This window comes from Papaver somniferum, chromosome 2 (assembly GCF_003573695.1).
Source record: "Papaver somniferum cultivar HN1 chromosome 2, ASM357369v1, whole genome shotgun sequence".
Taxonomy (NCBI): Eukaryota; Viridiplantae; Streptophyta; class Magnoliopsida; order Ranunculales; family Papaveraceae; genus Papaver; species Papaver somniferum.
In genome coordinates, this window is record NC_039359.1 from 10067424 (window position 1) to 10086625 (window position 19202).

The 19202-nt window shown below is 35.7% G+C and overlaps 3 protein-coding genes across 4 annotated transcripts; 1 reads left to right on the forward strand and 2 right to left on the reverse strand.

Moving 5' to 3' along the window:
• Window positions 1–279: 279 nt before the first annotated feature.
• LOC113346874 (dnaJ protein ERDJ3B-like) lies at window positions 280–3319 on the reverse strand. Its single transcript, XM_026590422.1, has 9 exons — window positions 3096–3319; window positions 2697–2978; window positions 2179–2290; window positions 1977–2093; window positions 1649–1735; window positions 1005–1064; window positions 838–915; window positions 659–730; window positions 280–577 (listed from the first exon to the last, which is right to left on the reverse strand). The coding sequence occupies exons 1-9, from the start codon at window positions 3167–3169 to the stop codon at window positions 419–421; spliced, it is 1041 nt and encodes a 346-aa protein (XP_026446207.1). The 5' UTR covers window positions 3170–3319; the 3' UTR covers window positions 280–418.
• Window positions 3320–3485: 166 nt separating this feature from the next.
• Window positions 3486–8088, forward strand: LOC113346872 (AMSH-like ubiquitin thioesterase 3). The gene is made up of 14 exons (XM_026590418.1): window positions 3486–3689; window positions 4245–4309; window positions 4428–4503; window positions 4615–4806; window positions 4952–5058; window positions 5306–5411; window positions 5490–5536; window positions 5757–6057; window positions 6209–6298; window positions 6379–6441; window positions 6761–6835; window positions 7059–7121; window positions 7248–7300; window positions 7622–8088. The coding sequence occupies exons 1-14, from the start codon at window positions 3576–3578 to the stop codon at window positions 7794–7796; spliced, it is 1527 nt and encodes a 508-aa protein (XP_026446203.1). The 5' UTR covers window positions 3486–3575; the 3' UTR covers window positions 7797–8088.
• A 696-nt stretch (window positions 8089–8784) lies between these two features.
• On the reverse strand, window positions 8785–11731 carry LOC113346873. 2 transcript variants are annotated; one of them, XM_026590419.1, is made up of 3 exons: window positions 11385–11731; window positions 10925–11054; window positions 8785–10129 (listed from the first exon to the last, which is right to left on the reverse strand). In XM_026590419.1, the coding sequence occupies exons 1-3, from the start codon at window positions 11515–11517 to the stop codon at window positions 8887–8889; spliced, it is 1506 nt and encodes a 501-aa protein (XP_026446204.1). In that variant the 5' UTR covers window positions 11518–11731; the 3' UTR covers window positions 8785–8886. The 2 variants fall into 2 exon arrangements, with proteins under 2 accessions (XP_026446204.1, XP_026446205.1); XM_026590420.1 differs by lacking the exons at window positions 10925–11054; window positions 11385–11731 and adding an exon at window positions 10262–10343.
• Window positions 11732–19202: the final 7471 nt, after the last annotated feature.

Here is a 19202-nt window from a genome sequence, read left to right on the forward strand (position 1 = left end):
AGAACTGACAACTCATTGATTGGTTCGTTTTTCAGGTCAACTCCTTGCAATTTGGTCAATTTCTACGGCATCAAAAGTCAATCAAATGGATTAATGCAACTTATGCCTGCACTAAAGTGTGCACACACTGAAGTTTCCTGGCGGCCAGCTAAGAGGAATAAACCACGGTTCGTCCATAATCCAGATACTTCACAAAGATAATCAAACAGTATTTATTAATCATTTTTAGTTTGATTCTATGTTCTAGCAAATTTTAGATATAGAATACTTTTTTTTTTTTTTTTTAATTCAAACAGAAAAAATTCTAAAACTTGATGAAGCATTTGTGACAATAACATCATAACACAGCAAAAATCAGAGCTCTCTGTTTTTTTCTTTAACTTCCTAACAAGATAACTACTAATACTAATTCTTTGTTCTATGCAAACACCTCTTTGATCTTTGTCTTCTGATCTTCTGTCAGTGATGAAGGGAAAACAACCTCGAAAGTGACGTATAAGTCTCCCTTCTTTGAGCTAATATGCAATGGCATCCCTTCCCCTTTGAACTTTCTCACTTCCTTGGGTTTAGTAATTTTCTGCAAATCATTCCTCACATCAGCTACTGATCTTATTATAAATGAAAGGAAGCATTTAACAGAAGACAAGAGAATATATACCTTCGAGCCGATTTCCACTAAATGCTCATCAAGATGTTTGATGTTCTTTTCAAAACCAACAAGAGCTTGAACCTGAAAAAGGGGGTGTTGGCAAATTAGTTAATGCTTAAAAATACCAAAGAGTTTGTTTGTTCCTCGGAAACAGGCAGTTAGGAAAGATAAAAAGAAGGAAGATTTACCAATGTTATTGAAACAGTTGTATGGAGGTCATTTCCTTCCCTTTTAAAAATGTCATGGGGGGCAGTACGGATCTTAAACTGCAGAAGACAACAGAACACACTTGTAGTCGTCAAATTAAGTTACTACATTAGTTACGAGATTTTGTTTAAACTGAGGTTGATCAAACCTTCAAATCTCCAGCTTCTCCATCTATGATAGGCTCACCGTCCTCGTAGAATGATACCTCCTGCAAGAATCCTAGAGGTTATGAAGTAGCTAGAGTGCTAGACAATATAAGACAAGCTAATTCTAACAACAAAATCGCAAACATACAGTCAAGTAAAGGAAAAGTTCATATAGGTGAAGAACAATTTAGATGAGCGTATATGTGGTTTTGGAATTTGGAGCACGAATTATTTGTTCCGTCGTTCACATCAGATTTCTAATTTATCCACTGATTTGAATTAGAGATGTAAAGATGTTTAGTCTGAACCCCAACAAACGAGGAAGAGAAGTCAGAAGTGGCTTCATTGTCAGTAGGGAACTACTGCCAAATCAGGTCACCAACAAGACCGTTTAATTAGCAGAAGGAATAAAATGAGAAGAGCACATAAAACTACACAGCAAGAAGTCAATAATGTACTATACTAATTACATGCCTCATCTTTTCAGATTGTTTCTAAACTGATTAAAATAAAATAAAAAGAGAAGTTAATTACATTAATGCTCTTCAGGGAATTAGATAAAGCATCTAGTGTAAGAGAACTTGTTCCTTTATATAACTCATAAGAAAGGCAGTCAAAGAGTAAGAGGATTTTAAGTTAAGCTTACTTGTCCATCTTGCATCCCTTTCTCGATATCAACAGTGATGAAGTACCCCTCTCTTTCATATTTGACATTTGGACATTGCTCACAAACCTGTAGAGTGCACATTAGCAGAAAAATGTTAAGAGGTGTATAACCAGTCTCTTACTCGCAGTAACCTGCAGAGAGAACAGTGTCCAAATACTAAGAAAGCCAATATTTTTGGTGCTTGAGAATCAGCGCTCTCAAAATGCAACGCAGTGATCTTATCATATGGGTGATTTTGTGCAGCATCTCAGCATGGCTCTAATTAAGTTTCGTAATTTGATTTTCTGAAATATCTGACAATGCATACCTGCTCTGTCATCTGTTGGAACATTCCAGGACCTATTTGCCTGTGATAGACCTCATTTCTACAGTTACAGCGCCTCTTACCAGGTGCCGGCTTTAAGACGTTTTTCTCCCTCCAAACCTGATTAGATTCATTATAATACACATCAACTATTGAAAAGTCTCCAATGTCCACAACCCAGTTCCAAGAATAAAAGTAGTCGTACCTTCAAAGTGCCTCCCATGTACAAGTCTTCCAGTGAAGCATCCAAATCAACAATCACATCATCGCCTTTTACAACCTTGTCCTCCTCTTCTGGTTCACCTCCACCAAAGAAACTACACACAAATATTCATTTCGTCAACAATCAAAAAGCATCAATCCATACTTCAATAAAGTCTATCCAATTAAACATGACGTTAAGAATCACACAAATGCGCAAAACCAATGACATCATACATTACTAAAAATCAGACGCAATGAAAGAAGAACTATGACCCTTAAGCAACATCATTCACCAACACCAAGTGAAATCTACCTAATTGCGTCAGTTTTCTTGATGGGAACAAGAATCTAAGGTGATACAATGTGATAATTCAATAACCTCATAAACTACACAAATGACGTAACAATCAAAACCAGTCATACCCTAACAAGAATTTAAAATCTGAGGTGGTCAAACAATAAAAATTACAATCGGCTAGTAAAAATTACACGAAAATGAAACACGTATATGAAACTTACGAGCTAAAAATGTCTTGCATATTCATTCCTCCACCTCTTCCACCACCACCTTGAGCTGCATGTTGCTTTAATCCCTCTTCCCCATATCTATCATAAATATTCCTCTTATCACGATCACTCAATACTTCATATGCATTATTAATCTCAGCAAATTTCTTATTAGCTTCTTCATTTCCTTGATTTTTATCAGGATGATATTTCAATGCTAATTTCCTATATGCTCTTTTAATTTGATCTTCTGTTGAACCTTTTGCAATTTGTAGTATGTCGTAATAACTTTTCCTACAATCAATGAAAAATCCAATTGCTCAGGTTAAGATGATGAAAAATTCTCCATTATATGAATTATATAAAATAGCCGAACAAGAATGTAGTAATTCAATGAAGATGATTACATACCCAGCAAGAACAGAGAGAGTTAAGGATGATAAAACACAAACCAGTAACAAAAATTTCCAACTTTGATTCGCCATTGTATTGAATCTTTAGTATGAAAAGAATTCAGGAGAGATGTTAAAAATCTCTCCCTCTATCGATTAAAAATCCAGGGTTTCGAGTTAGGGTTTTATTTTTCGATCTGTTGTAGATTTCCTCTTTCGGAAAAACTAAAGATTTTAATTTCTTAACTGAAGAAAGAAGACTGAGAACCAGAACGACGAATTGACTATTATACCCCGTTTTGCTTATGGTTATGTACACCTACCTTAGATGTAGGTGAGCAGATTAATATAAATATTATGTCGACATAAAAACTCAGAGAAATTATTTTTACGTTTTATACACGCCATGAACAAAAGTTCTTGAAAAATTAAAATATCTCTCTCTCTGTTCTTGTTCACTGTTCAAGTTCAAAATTTAACCCTAAAAGAAATTTAAACGATGAAGACACACGAAGGTCCGATCGATTTAAAAGCCAAGACTAGAAATATTGATGTTGATAATCGATTTCCACTTCGTAACTATTATCGAATCGCTGATTCTCTTCTTAAACAGGTTTAATTTTCTTAATTCCATCTCTTGATTGCTTTGTTTGGTCTGAATGAATTTTACCTCAATTTAATTTATATTTATTTGGTTTCAGTTAGTGTTAATTTGATCTGCCCAGGGCGTTTATTAAATTGAACTTAGGATAGAGTGATTTAGTTTCAAATTTGGGGTTTAGGGTTTGAATAATTTGTTGAGTTGGAAAACTAGGGAAAGTGAATAATTTGAGGTGATAATTTGCCAATACAATCTTAGAGAGAAAGTGAATTTTGGTTATAATTTGTTAATTGGAATACATTAATAATGAGGTGATTAGTTGATTGGAAATTGAAAATATAACACGATTAGTATAGGCATTACCTTATCGTATTGTGGTTGTCATAGGAATATCTCCACCTGATTGAAAATAGCACAGACGGTGGAAATGATCATTGACACTTTGCTTTACTACATTAGTAATGAATCAAACTAGTCTACAGTTTACAGTACATATTCATTTTGGCATGATTTACTTGCCTGTTTATTGATTTTTCTGCTATTTTTTACTTTTATGTTGGTATGCAGGCAAATATCTATCGGGAGGAGGGAAACATTATTGATTTGCATATTATGCTTGTTAGGTTTTCAAGGTAACAAAAAGACATCTAGATAGATCGTTTTTGCTTTGCTATCTTATGTTATGTTAGGTTCACTTAAACTAAATCTACAGTTCTGATAGATTGATTGACTTGTGTGTTACCTTTCCAGTTTGGTTGCGGAAACTATTCCAAGCCATCGAGATTACCAAGTCATACTTCCAAAGCTAAGATCTATGTATATGAAAGTGAGTTGATTGAAATCATACATGTGTTTCTCTCTGATTGCATCTTTTTAGGTAGCTCTTATTAAGTGCATGCATTATAATGCTACCTTTTCGGTATCTATTTCTTTTCAGAAACTTTCAGTTGTCATGACTGAGCTAGAATCTATTAAGCTGGAGGTTGATCGTCGAGTGGCAGAATTGAATAAAGCTTATTATGATACTCTTGGCATCCCTGAGAGAATTTCTTACAATTCTGATTCGTATCGTCCACAATCTGCTCATTCCACTAACCAGCAAATTATGTCTAACCTGGAGACTAGTCAGGTCTGCTTCCACCACCCCCACCCCCACCCCCTTTCCGTATACAGAACTAAGCAATTGGAAGTCTCAGTTGTCACTGGTTTTTAAATCATTACTATCATGTTTGTTTCTCATTTGAGCTAAAAAATTGCCCATTCTTTTTATATAGCTGTACCCAACTGGCAGAAGCACATCTCAGGCATCATCGAGGCACAAAAATAATTATCAGATTGTTTCATCAAACACCATGCAGATAGAGAAGCAGTTCCAGAAGCTGTATGTATATTGTTTCACTTTACATCAAGACATGTTTAGAACAAGTTGTGTTAATTGTTTGATTATCCATTGTTTTTGGCTTTCTGCATGTATACCTGGCCAACACATATAAAGTCTGTGCTGATAATTTAACTCAAAATTTCATGAGTTCTGTAGCATGTTTTTGGCAGTTCTTTCACTTATATGCCAGTGATAACATCGTAAAAGTTAGGCTTAGTGCTTTTCTTACTGATGGTTTTATCTCCAGATCATTCGGTCTACCTCCTCCAAAAGAGGAAACGTTATCCAGGCATTCGATTTTTGGTCCAAATGGTCTTCAGGGAAAATGGCCGGAGCCTACTACCACATTAAAGGTACTGATTAAACCTTTCATTTTTGTATGAAACTGCATATGCCATAGACTCACTAACCCACTATATGATCTGATGCAGGTCCAATATCCAAGCAAAATTGACTCAACTCCAGTGGAGATTTCAGGGTCAGGATCCTAGCTCAATTCCCTTCATGCTTAACTACTTTCCTGAATCGTTCATCTTTGACCTCATATTAGTATGCATTGCATATGCGTATGTTTGTCTGTTTCATTCTTATAGGCCAGTTTGAATTTTCTCTGTAACATGTTACAAATTTCTTATTGAAATATTTCTACTTGTAATGGACGCATAGTTTTCTGTTTTCTTTCTGTCAATGGAAAATAGACTGCAGGGTGGACCCCATGATCCCGAGGTTGATAAATCTACAATGGATATGGTTCTTGCCCTGGATGATGGTAGATGGTCAAGTTCTGCAGAGGACTCGTGTTCTAGTGGTAACATCATAGAAGAGCTTCTTCAAGTGAATAACATCAGGCAACCCTCTCCTCCCCCAGTTCTTGCTGAGCTGAAGCAGCATGATTATCACCCGATGCACCCATCACAAGTTGCTGATCCAAGACCTGGACCAGCAAAATCTATGCCGGATGAGATGTCCAACTCTAACTCTTATCAGCATTTACACATTGTAAGACTCGCATCCACCCCAAACCTACACCTTCTCTTCTTGCTGTAATGCTGTAAAATTTTCTTAAGTACCGGTTCTTCGGCTCTTTGGTAGGTTTACTGAAAGGTTGTTTAGTTAATCCGTAGCGTGAAAATAAATGCTCATTTTGCAGCCTGTAAGTATGATGGACGCTTTCCTGAGGTTGGCGCAAGCAAATACAAAGAAAAATTTAGAAACATGCGGGGTTCTTGCTGGTAAACTGGTAAGTTCTTCTGAATGTTGATGTTTGCAGCAAACTATAATGAATATTATATTTATTCTGACTTTTGCAACAAATTGCAGAAAAACAGAGTATTCCATATTACAACACTGATAATTCCAAAGCAGGAGGCAACTTCAGACTCTGTAAGTAATATCTTGCTCCATTGTTCTCTTTCACCAATTTGACAGTAATTTGTAGTGTCTTACTCCAGCTTCAGTGTTCCTTCCCATTAGATGATCCCCACCAATTTAGCTAAATTATTTGGCTTGTCTAGGATGCCAGTCTAATTTCATGTAATTAAGATGAAAACTGTCCACAGAGCTCATTGAACCAAAAGAAAACTTATTTGTACTGTTTGTGTTCTTCCTAAATCTACTGCACCCGCATGGGATTCACTTCTTATTTAAATGCTATGTGCATATGTGAACGTCATTCGTGATGAAGTGTTTGTTGTTTGTCCAGTGCTCGACGATGAATGAAGAAGAAATTTTTGAGTTTCAAGACAAACTCTCCCTTTTTCCCCTCGGGTGGATTCATGTAAGTGAGAAAAATCACCTTTCAAGTAGTCATCCTGTTTTTTATTCAAGGACTTATTGTTGTCTAATCCTTGTCTCATTTTGGGCGCATAATGTGTCTACCAATACTTCAGTTTGATATCAATCGTATGATATCATGCACATCTTTAATCCTTGATATGTGTTGTCCTAGTCACAAAAGTATACAGTCACTTCACTCATTAAGTTCCTGGTTTGTTTTTCAGACACATCCTTCACAGACTTGCTTTATGTCTTCAGTTGATCTTCATACACATTACTCATATCAGGTAATAAGAGACTATTTGGAATTGGTATTATATGCGTGTAGGCCTCAATATACTGCCCATACCTACTTCACTTTCGCAGTTCATTTGAAATTTTCTAACATGGATTTTACGTGGCTTTTTTATTAGATCATGTTACCTGAAGCAATTGCAATTGTCATGGCCCCCACAGATACTTCCAGGTAGAATTGTCTCTCCCTTTATACCTGAATTGTTACAATTACAGTGACTTTGCATAGTCCAGCTGAACCAAAATAGCAGTTGGTTACACCCATTACCCACTCTGCCTTCTGTCCAACAATTTTTCAACTCTGCGGAATAGTAGAATTGAAGTAAATAAAAAAGGAAAAGGGAGTTTAAAAATTGGACCATGAAAAATGATTGTTACTGTGTAGTCCAAGGTCACCAATTCTTCATTGTATCGGTCGAACCAACAACTTTGTCTTGTCGTATTTAAACATTCAAAGATTACAGACTATCAGCTACTCAATTATTGGTTGCAGACAGCACGGCATATTCCATTTATCTGATCCTGGGGGAGTCTCATTGATTCGTAACTGTCAACAACGTGGCTTTCATCCACATGAGGAGCCTTCTGACGGTAGTCCTATTTATGAGCATTGTTCACATGTTTACATGAATCCTAAATTGAAGTTCGAGATTGCGGATCTTCGTTGAGGTTGTATAGTTTTACTCTTCTCTTGTTGTTTATATTAAACCTTAGTTTCAAGTGATAACATCAGTAAATATCAAATATATATTCTTGACAAACTTATGAAGAAAGTGTGAAATTCAACTAGCTCCACAGTACGTAGGAGATCTTTGTAGATCACAATGTATGAGAAAGAAACCCTTAACACTGGAATCGATGGGTTTGTTTTGGAAACCTCGATATCAGCTCTGTATATACATTCCATTTTCAAAGGTGAACTAATTCTGTCAGATAAAAATTAAAATTAAAAACAGTGAACTGATTTTTGTCCTACAGTTTAAGCTGTTTATGAACTGCAATATCTGTTATATGAATATGCAGGATCATGTCTAATCTCAGCTACTGTAGCTGCTCTTTAACAGTTTGTCATGCACACTCTCTCTGCTCGGTGTAATTGCTTGTGCTATCGTATACATTGGAATCTAATATCTTTGCAGCTGCTCTTTGAGATCTAGCGCTCTGGCACGTCACACACTTCTCTTCCTCTCATTAAGTTATGCTTTGATTAATATTAGAACCATGCAGAGCCGCACAACTAGATCTAATAATAGTAGTACTAGTATAGTACCCAGGTTTTTTACACTTGAATTGCACTGTGAACATGACATGACAGTGCATTTCTTTTAGAGGGAAAGTGGGATAGGGAGAGGTGGCAGAGATGAAAAGTTTTAGAATTAATTAACATAAAGAGTGTAGGACAGTGAACAAACCACCAACTTGCCTAAGAAAGGACAATATGAAAAACCCCTAGGAGTAATTGCAACTGCTATCATGTGACAGACAAATGGGTACAACAGCCACTGGGTCCAATTCAATTAAGTCTCTTTTTAACAATCGGTTTAGTTCATTGAAAACACAAGAACTCTAGTTCCTCTTGGAATGTCGTATTGTTTTTCTTTTCTTAAAAAGAATGTAGCTCATTATTTAAATGAGGTTTACTTATATTAGGGTTATTGTTGTTAAATGAATAAAATAAAGATCATTTTTATTTCCAAACCAAATTTAAACTAACATAGGTCGCAAGCCCTCTAATTTCAAAAACATCATGAATGATAACTAACGAGTTAAAGAAAGAAACCAATCAGCTAAAGCTTGTTGTTTTTCAGACTCTGGAATAGTTGCAGCTGCATCATCGCCAGTATCATCATTCTCCCATAACCAAGATAGCATTTCTTCTTTTTCAATATCCCATACTGCAGAAGTTGCTTTCAAATCCATATCAACAGTTGCGTTTCCCATATCAAAATCCCAATTGTAAACCCATTCGCTATCTTCAATTGTATCAGTATTAATAGTAGTAAAGCTACTTGAAGTAGTAGTTGAATTCATTGAAGAACTAGGGCATAATTCATGACTTCCATGCTGCATGTCTGAAATAGTATTACCTGAACTTACAAAAACATGATCATCACAAACAGTCTCTGCTTGATCGTGACTACTTGAAGAAGAAGAAGAGTACTCCATTAGGTTTGTGATGAGCTTACTCTGAATGAAATCATGGTTTTGATCGTCACTAATATTCGAACCACCCATGACCCTATTTCCAGCCCCATCACTAAATGTATGACCATTAATAGGGCCATTGTGGTCATCAATATCTGATGACGGACCCAAATTTTCATTGCCCATAATAAGTTCTTCATTAGAGCAGAATATGCCAGAGGCAAGCAGTACTTGTTCTACATATGGACTATTCAACAACCCACTTTCTATCTCCTCCTCACCTGTACACAACGTTAATACACTGTCTCCCTTTCCTTGATGTTCACTTCCCCCACTAGGACCTAATATTCCTCCAACTTCATCATGAAAAGGACCTGAAATAACTATGGTTTCTTTACCTTGATCTCTTCGGTCACATGAGTCCATATTTGTCCTTTGTTTCTCTTTCTCCACTTGCCTTAGTACATCCATCATCTGGGTATTTTTCTCTTGGGGTGATATGGGTGTTACAGTTATCATTACATCATCTTCACAACCACTTTTTCTATGATCATGATCATGATCATGATCATCATCAGTAGTTTTTCTCTCTGCCATCCGTGTTGCCATATTATTACCTGATGGTATTAATTTGTTCTTTTTCATATTTCCTCTACTTTTTTTACCACCTTTGTACGTTTTACCACCATTTGTACTCTTCAATTTAGTTGTATCTACTGTCACCAGCGATGGAGTTTCTTTACTGTAATGCAGGGGTCTTCTGAAAGTATGAATTCTTCTACTTAAATGAGAATTCCAATAATTCTTTATCTCGTTGTCTGTTCTTCCCGGTAGGTGTCCAGCTATCACCGACCACCTACATCATGAAACAATTAAACTCCAATTAATATCAATACGAGATTAACCAACAACCACCAGCAGTAATAACAAATAAAACTAAGATTATTTTCTTTCTTAATGGAGCAAAGAAAAAAGAGGTACGCTATACCAAGGCTTCCTTGCAGTACACGGATTTGCAAGCTCAGGCCTTATGGTCCTCCTAGCGGCAACACCGTGCATGCAATATTCAGTGCTTGGCCAAACCCTATATATATAATACATGCATATGGAGTAGACATAGATTTATACCACTAAAATCATAAGATGGCTAGCTTCTTTTTTTCGTGTGTGCTGTTTGTCCTTGATTTATACCAATTTACTCAGACATAAACTTTTGTTATATAGGTCAACAAACGCGGTACTTTTTGTGTCGAAATAAGATTTATAAAAGAAAATCCAACTGTTTCTGTCCTTGAAGAATTAATGGGTCGTTTACTGAACCCAAAAGATTACTAATGACTGTGGAATCCGTAAATTACCCGATTCCTCTAGTACTCTGTGGTCAGCTTTTGCAATTCTTTTTTCATCTCTGGATTCGGACGCTGAACCTTACCTCAGTTATTGATAGGTACATCAGATTGGTAAATAGTGATTAATCAATGATAGAAAAGTTAGATTGATTAAATATCTAGCGGCGGCTTCGGTCATAACTGTGTACCGTTAGAACTCTGACTATATGAATAGTTACCAAAATGAAGAAATGAAAATCCTAGCTAAAGAATGCAAATATACAAAGAAAAAAGAGAGATGCGTGGCAGATCGAAGAACTCACTTATTTCCCAAAGTGCTGTGCAGCTTAATGATCATATCGTCTTCTTGAGTAGAGATGTTTCCTCTCTTTAGATCAGCTCTTAAGTAATTAATCCACCTTAGTCTGCAACTCTTTCCGCACCTCAACAAACCTATTTCCATAAGAAATAACAAAACAAAACCCATGTCAGAAAAATCACTCCATGCGAGAGTAAAACAAAATGAAGCAAAAAAAAAAAACAACAAAAAGAAAAACAAAATATCCACGTAAACTATCTGTACAATGTTGTTATCTTGTGTATCTCGTGAATATCCGCATGATGCAAATGCTAAAAAAAATGCTATGACGTGATGATCAATTTTTACAAGTTTAGAATTTAACCTTCTTAAATAAGGTAAATTAATTATGAATATTCAAATCAACTCTAGCAATAATCCTTACCAAAAAGAGAGGCAATTTTAACATTGCATTAGCTAATTACCTGCATTTTTGGGTAATGATCTCCATGAACCTTCACCATTAGCTTGAATATAATTCGTTAAGATTGTATCTTCTTCAGTTGTCCATCTCCCTCTCTTCAAACCTACTTTCTCACAACATGGTGCTCTCCCCATGATCTCTCCTTCACACCGCTAGAGAGAATGGAGAAGAAAAGTTTACAACTCTCCAGAAGTGTAAGTGTGAGAGTATATATGCTTCAGAGCTTCAGAGCGAGAGAAGAGAAGTGAGTATGGTCTGATGATGCTTGATATAATATTTGTTGAATCACTTTTTGAGAAAAGGTGGGGTCCTCTTTTAGAAGCTAGCTAGCTAGCTTTAGTCAATTGAGAAAAAAGGAGAAATCTAGGAAAAGAGAAGAAAAAAAAAAAGGAGACAAATTTGTTTGAAATGTTGGAGAGTGCTGAGCCAGGGTGGTGACTGAAAATGGTGGATGCGTTAGAATTAATGCAAATGCGTGATATTTTTTTTTCTAGGGTTAAGAAATATGACACGATGATCAAAACTCAAGATGGGCACTCGTGGCTTCTTAACCGTCGAGGTCCTTGTCACGGGCTTTAATCTCCCATGGACATACGTACGTAAACTCTTCTTGGTGCATGATTTATGACTTCCACTTTCATTTAATGCCATCAGCAACATGGTTATTTAAATCGGGAACAGTATTTACGATCTAACTGTATATTGAATCGCAAATACTTGGTAGTGTTAAGGTGTGTGCAACTCATTTGGTAGAATGTCTCTTAACTACAGAGTAAGACATACGAGTACGTGAGGACTATGCCCATGAACACCCAAATTCGACATACCTTTTTCTATTTAAAAGCAAGAAGACTACTAGAGGTTCATAACAATATTTGACTTGTGAATCGATAGAGTCATGGCGACTCGTTCTAAGCCAAACAATGATTCAAACGATGTCATGACTCATGTCTAAATTGAATTAAAGCTCGTGAGATTCTAATAAACAAGGTCACAAATAGTATCTTTGTCAAAAATCTCGAAACTAACTTCCTCCAAAGAAGTTTTGAGCTGAGATTCATATTCTATGGTCCTTGTAATTAATGTTAATTAAGGTTAGGACTTAGGAATTCATATAAAAACATAGAGAAGTTTTGAGCTGAGATTCATATTCTATTCTATGGTCCTTGTAATTAATGTTAATTAAGGTTGGGACTTAGGAATTCATATAAAAACATAGAGAAGTTTGAGCTCGTACTTTTTTTGATCATCCTTGTAATTAATGTCAATCATCAATTAAGCTTCGAATTCATAGTGGATATTAAATTTTGCAAATTAAGTATCCGGGCATTGATTAAACTTAACACTGGAATGTAAATTTGTGCGCCCCTAAGAAAACAGGGGTGGACAAGTAACCTTCTATAGGTATGGCTAGGTAGGCAAATGCGTAGTTGGGGATTAAGTTAAAGGCCTTGCTATCTGAGGAAGCATTAATTATTTAAAATGTACTTCCGGTAAGTATGTTTACTTTGCTAACAAGAGTGCCATCATGTTATGACGGTGATATTGCTTGGTTCCCAAATAAACTTATAGGAATTGGATTATTTTACCTGCTCTCTCTAACAAGTTTTATTTTGTTAACAAGGTTCTCCCTGCTCTCCCTCTCTCCTGAACGCATTGAATCCTAGCGTCGCTTGAGCCTCATAGCTCAGGTTTGCTCTAAACAGATCTGAGCAGGTAAAACCTTCATTGATTTGCTTTTTTCACTCTTTAATCTTTAGTAGTGTAGGATTAGTTCCTTTATCTGGTTTCTTGGTATATCTTCTCAGATCTAGAAGTTTTTAAGTTTTCAGTTTGGGGATTTTCGATTATGGTCATCTCATGTCCTTGATTGATTCTTAGCTCTATCATATGATGATGAATGGATTTTGTGACCTGGTTTTTCTCACAAGAACTTCTTCTACAACAACAAAAACAACAACAACTATAACATCTATAACAACAACAACAACAACAACAACAACAAAATCAAAATCAACTCAAGCAACGACTCCCGTAGCTACTACAATAACTCTAATAACATCAGCAACAGTTTCAACAACATCATCAACTCAGAGCACTTTCAAATCTCAGTCTCCGACGCCCATCCAGAAGGATTTAGAAAAATTTCCGGCAATTTATTCCATCTCAGATTACCTTGGATACTTTTGCTACTTTTTTATTAAAACCCCTGAGAGATGGTCAGATCATTCTATGATCCTAACATTACTGAATTGTATAGTTTTGTTATTCGGCTTGGTTTTTTCTAAAACAATCCGAACAATGCCATCTAAACTTGTTTACTTCTTACATGTTACTGATTTGGTTGAATTAGCTCAATCTGCTCTGACGTTTTAGTGGAGCTATTCTAATTTTGATGTGTGTCGTTTAAACTCTGATGTTACTGTCTTGTCAGTCATGTAATGGCTCCAATCCCAATTTGGTCATTTACATGTAACTTAAGTTTTTTATTTATATAAAAAAAAATTATATTATATCTTTGCCCGATGAAATGAGAAATTAGCACACCCTATGTGATTTTTTCTTTTTACTTTACTAATACTCATGCATTCATATTTTTAGGTAAGTGCCACAATTCTGAGACCAGGTGTCGATCGAGGAAGGATTGTTTATCAAGCTTGGAAGATTTACTTTTTGAGTTTGGTGGTATGATTACAGTATGCTGTAATGGAGAAGGATTTGTTGATAGTTAAAAGAAGAACAAGATATAGAGGTTTATAGAGGACCCTTCCTTAAACTAAATGCTAACAGAGGAGGCTAACCCACAAAATCGCACGTACAACTGCGACTCTTTTTAGATAAAACACAATCAATCCCTTTTATTGATTACACATACCATATATATATATATAGATTACATTAACTGCTCTTGGATAAACATAGATAACGGACCCACTAATAATATAACCACAAAGTTTTATTTATCCTGAACTCTAACAAAATCCTACAAACAAGGAATATGTGAAAGACTCAATATGAATTCAAATATATATTAAGTAAACATAAGTCTAAAGTGGACTATATCAACTTCTCTCCCCTTTGAATCAAGCCTTGTCCCTAAGATTATGGCTGCCAGTTTCTGTATGATATTTACCTTTGTATCTTCCATGACTAGAGTTACCATAAATAGTTTCTTCCATCGATGCCTCAGCATGAACATCTATCACATGTGAAGCAAAACCTTTGTTTCCATCGTTCTTGTAACTCCAGAGTCGTCAATTACTTTACTGGATTCTTCCCTTGATTTGTTGTTGGAGTGATAGCCTCCTATTGAGAATATAACGTGCCTCAAATAGACATGACAACCCAATTGCTGTTGACAACGTTGTTGGCTTGTATATCGGTATGGATTGGTTCTCGCAACCCGCTAATAAATAAACTTATTTGTCTAGTTTGTAGCAGTGAATCATGTTAGAGCATTGCTCGGTCGAACCCGCAAGCGTTGCTATCTCAAGCATGTTTGTCAAGTTTAGGTGATCAAAACTGTAAGTCTTGATTTCTAGTCTACTTATAGCTATGTAGGATAGAATGTGTAGTTGAGCTTTTGACTTCACGACATTCATCGATTGAAGGCGAAGATCTACTGAGGAGAGCTTGAAGGAAATTCATCAACAAAAGGTATGTGAAGAGTAAAACTTATCTATCACTGAGAAGTCTATTATATTCTATCTCCTATTGAGACTAAGTCATATAGCTATATGGACTTTAAATTATACACATTTGATATTTCGAGCTGAGTTTAACTCGCTTATATCTTTCTCGAAATATATGTTGGAAAGCTTTTCGCTTTAACTACTTTCATCATTATTCTTGACGAGTTTAGTTGGAAATGATTTATTTGTTAAAACTAAACAATGAGTCAAAAGATGATCATGTGAAAATTTCCTTGAAATATCTTACATAATTTGTGTGAGATAGTCATTTGATGTGGACTCGGAATGTTTCATATTGATCATTAGATCACTTGAAAATTACTTATAAGATAATACTTTGTGTGAGATAGCCGTTGTCGTCTTCTAAGGATGTTTCAATGATTGAAATGGGAGTTTAGAACAAATAACCATTGTCTGGATTTAGCACAGTATGCATACCAGTACGCAAACTGTTGTAGTGTGATTCAGGTCCGGGAACCAATGTATTAATTCATGAACAAACCGATTTTAGAACATAACCCACTCAAGTATGCAAACAGGTACGCATACCTAAGTAGCCCGACTTGAACTGTGCTCGTTAGTATGCAAACGGTACGCATACTGTCGTACACTTCCAAGTTTCAGTTGATTCCAGTGCGCGTACTAGTACGCATACTATAATACCTGGACTTCAACTGACTTCGCCAATACGCGTACATGTACGCATACTCTAGCTCACGGACTTTACCTGACCTCGCCAGTACACATACGGGTATGCATACTACATTCCGGTCTATGATCAACACATATGCAAGTACGCATATTGTGCTTAAATCCATTTATGGTTAAGTGTTCTAAACTCTCATTTCAATCATTGAAACATTCTTAGAAGACGACAATAGCTGTCTCAGCTTCAAAGAAATTTTCAAGTGATCGAATGATCAATACGAAACATTCCGAGTCTACATCAAATGACTGTCTCACACAAATCATGTAAGTTTTTACCAGGTGATTTTCACATGATCATCTTTTGACTTTTATCAAGAATATAAGACGAACTTGGTTAAAGCGAAATCTTACCAACACATATTTCGAGAAATATGTAAGCGAGTTAAACTCAGCTCGAAATATCAAATGTGTATAATCGAAGTCTATATAGCTATACGACTTTTATCTTAAATATGATATATAATAGATAGACTTTTGAGTGATAAATGAGTCCAAGTCTCCACATACCTTTTGTTGATGAAGTTCCACAAGCTCTCCTTAGTAGTTCTTCGTCTTCAATCGATGAACGTCGTGAAGTCTAATGCTCAACTACACTTACTATCTTAATCCGAGACTTAGCTATAAGTAGACTATAAATCAAGACTTATAGTTTTGGCAACTAAACTTGACAACAAGCTTGAGATAGCAACGCTTCATAGTTCCGCCGAGAAGTGCTCTACAAGAATATAAACAATTGAACAACTTTACGAGTAACACAATTAGATTCATTTGATCTAGAAGTTAGATGAATGTGGTTAATATAAAAGTGTTCATATGGATAACTTCGGTTAATTGTTATTGAGCCAACTCGATATACACATGTAGCAGGTGCGATTACTCATATCTGAATGAATGTATATTTCATTTGTGATTAACAAGATAAGATCATCTAACAGTGGAGAGATACTGCTTTGGTTTTAAGCAAACTTAACTTGAATCTTAAATCATGTTTTCATATAACAATGAATATTGATTGTTTTGTTTCAAAGCTATCAAACCCTGATTTGAAGACTATACAAGGGAGAACTCTAGCAACTGGAAAACCTAATCCACACACCTCATGTGTGATACTAGTTGCGACTAGAGTCGATTCTCCTTTAACCTAGGTTTTTCCTAAAACCATTATAAGTTAACAACTTAAAGACTTCATTTGGATTCTGAAGCCAAACCCAACTATTTTCTCTGTAGTTGTGTGTTCAGATCTTACTTGTTCTATCGTATAGAGTATTATCTTCTCTAAGATTTTTTCGAGATTTATCTCCGACAGGTAAGATATAAAAAAATAATCACAAAGATATTTGTCTCATTCTTTGTAATCTACAATAACTTGTTCTACTACCATATAGTTAAGTTATTGTGAGGTGATTGATATTTCTAGGCTGTTCTTCAGGAATATAAGACCGTATTATCAATTGGTTCCTTTTCACCTTGATTTATCAAAAGATGGAACAAAACTTCATAGGTATTTATGTGGAAGACAGATTTATCTATCAGAATAGACTTATCTGTGTGCGACATATTTTTTTATAAAGTCGTCGACTTTGGGTCGTAGCAACTCTTAGTTGTGGGTGAGATCAGTTAAGGGAATTAAGTGCGTAGAGTCCTGCTGGAATTCAGAGACGTAAGGAACGCGACTGTACCTTAATCGGTGTGAGACTTGGTTAGGGATCAACTACATTCAAGTCTGAAGTTAACTTGTAGTAGGCTATTGTCTGTAGCGGCTTAATACAACGTGCATTGAAATCTGGACTAGGTCCCGGATTTTTCTGCATTTGCTATTTCCTCGTTAACAAAACTTCTGTTGTCTGTGTTATTTCTTTTCCTCATTATATTTGTTTATATCATTGAAATATCACAGGTTGTGCGTAGTTCAATCAATTGGTAAATCCGACATTTGGTTGTTGATTGAAATTGATTGACACTTGAACATTGGTTTTTGATATCGTTCAAGTTATTTCTCATATCAATCAGGCTCACAGATTTCTTTATGTTCGAGTGCAGATTGTATTGAGAAATTGAGATATAACTCTTGGATATTTTTCCTTGATTGAGTTTGACTGTCTAGTTGATTCTCTTGGAATTATATTGGAGTTAGTCCATACAGATTGCCTAACGAAATATTAGGTGTGCTTGTTAGACCTCCGCTTTTCCAAATCATACTTTGCCAATAATCTTTAAAACTCATATTGATAATCTTCAACACCTCCGGCTTGTTGCAACTTACTGAGTTCTCCAAAAAAAATCAAGAAAGATAATTGCGCTATAACGAGTTTGAAGAGATGATTTAGAATCTTCCCAAATGATGTACACCATTTCCTTCTCTTAGAGCACTGCTCGGTTGAACTCACAAGCGTTGATATCTCAAGCTTGTTTGTCAAGTTTTGTTGATCAAAACTATATACTTGATTTCTAGTCTACTTATAGCTATGTATCGGATTAAGATAGAATGTGTAGTTGAGACTTAGACTTCACGGCATTCGCCAATTAAAGAAGAAGATCTACTGAGCAGCTTGAAAGAACTTCATCAAGAAAAGGTATATGAAGACTAAAACTTATCTATCACTTAGAAGTCTATTCAATTTTATATTTTAATGAGACTAAGTCGTATAACTATATAGACTTTTACATTATACACATTTGATATTTCGAGCCGAATTTATCTCGCTTATCTATTTCTCGAAATATGTGTTGGAAACTTTTTGCTTTAGCTATGTTCATCATATTCTTGACGAGTTTAGTTGGAAACAATCTATTTGTTGGAACTAAATATTAAGTCAAAAGATAATCATGTGAAAATTACCTTGAACATCTTATATGATTTGTGTGAGACAGTCATTTGATGTTAACTCGGGAAGTTTCGTATTGATCATTCGATCACTTGAAAATTACTTGAAGCTAATGGTATGTGTGAGATTACAATTGTCGTCTTCCAAGGATGTTTCAATGATTGAAATGAGAGTTTAAAACAATTACCCATGTCTAGATACAACACGTTATGCATACCTAGTATGCGAACTGTATTGTGATGATTCAGGTCCGGAACTCTTGTTTCCGTACCTAGTATGGGAACGTATTTACCTGAGAAGGTCCGTAAATCTTGTTTGCCTACCTAGTATGCGAACGGGTTTACTTGAGTTGGGTCTGGAGCACTTGTTCGCGAACCGGGTTTGCGAACGGCTTGACTAGTCCAAGGTCCGGAGCTGCTGTTGGCGTACCTGGTTTGCGACCACAGTGGTGAAGTTCTAAAATCGGTTATGTATGATTCTCATACTCATGAACTAAAATATTTATGATTTAAGGAATGCAATCTTTGCAAACCGTGGCTTAATGTTCATGAATTGATTCTTGTATAAGTACTTTGTATGATTACGAATCAAACC

Bases quoted from the DNA above. Each gene is read 5' to 3' on its own strand.
- LOC113346873 (XM_026590419.1), bottom strand. From the start codon at position 11,517: ATGGGGAGAGCACCATGTTGTGAGAAAGTAGGTTTGAAGAGAGGGAGA. The intron at 11,055-11,384 runs GTAATTAGCTAA...TTATGGAAATAG, and splicing joins ATCATTACCCAAAAATGCAG to GTTTGTTGAGGTGCGGAAAG. The intron at 10,130-10,924 runs GTGAGTTCTTCG...TTCATGATGTAG, and splicing joins CACAGCACTTTGGGAAATAA to GTGGTCGGTGATAGCTGGAC.
- LOC113346872 (XM_026590418.1), top strand. From the start codon at position 3,576: ATGAAGACACACGAAGGTCCGATCGATTTAAAAGCCAAGACTAGAAAT. The intron at 3,690-4,244 runs GTTTAATTTTCT...GTTGGTATGCAG, and splicing joins CTGATTCTCTTCTTAAACAG to GCAAATATCTATCGGGAGGA. The intron at 4,310-4,427 runs GTAACAAAAAGA...TTACCTTTCCAG, and splicing joins ATGCTTGTTAGGTTTTCAAG to TTTGGTTGCGGAAACTATTC.
- LOC113346874 (XM_026590422.1), bottom strand. From the start codon at position 3,169: ATGGCGAATCAAAGTTGGAAATTTTTGTTACTGGTTTGTGTTTTATCA. The intron at 2,979-3,095 runs GTATGTAATCAT...CATTGATTGTAG, and splicing joins ACTCTCTCTGTTCTTGCTGG to GAAAAGTTATTACGACATAC. The intron at 916-1,004 runs GTTTGATCAACC...TGTCTTCTGCAG, and splicing joins GAGAAGCTGGAGATTTGAAG to TTTAAGATCCGTACTGCCCC.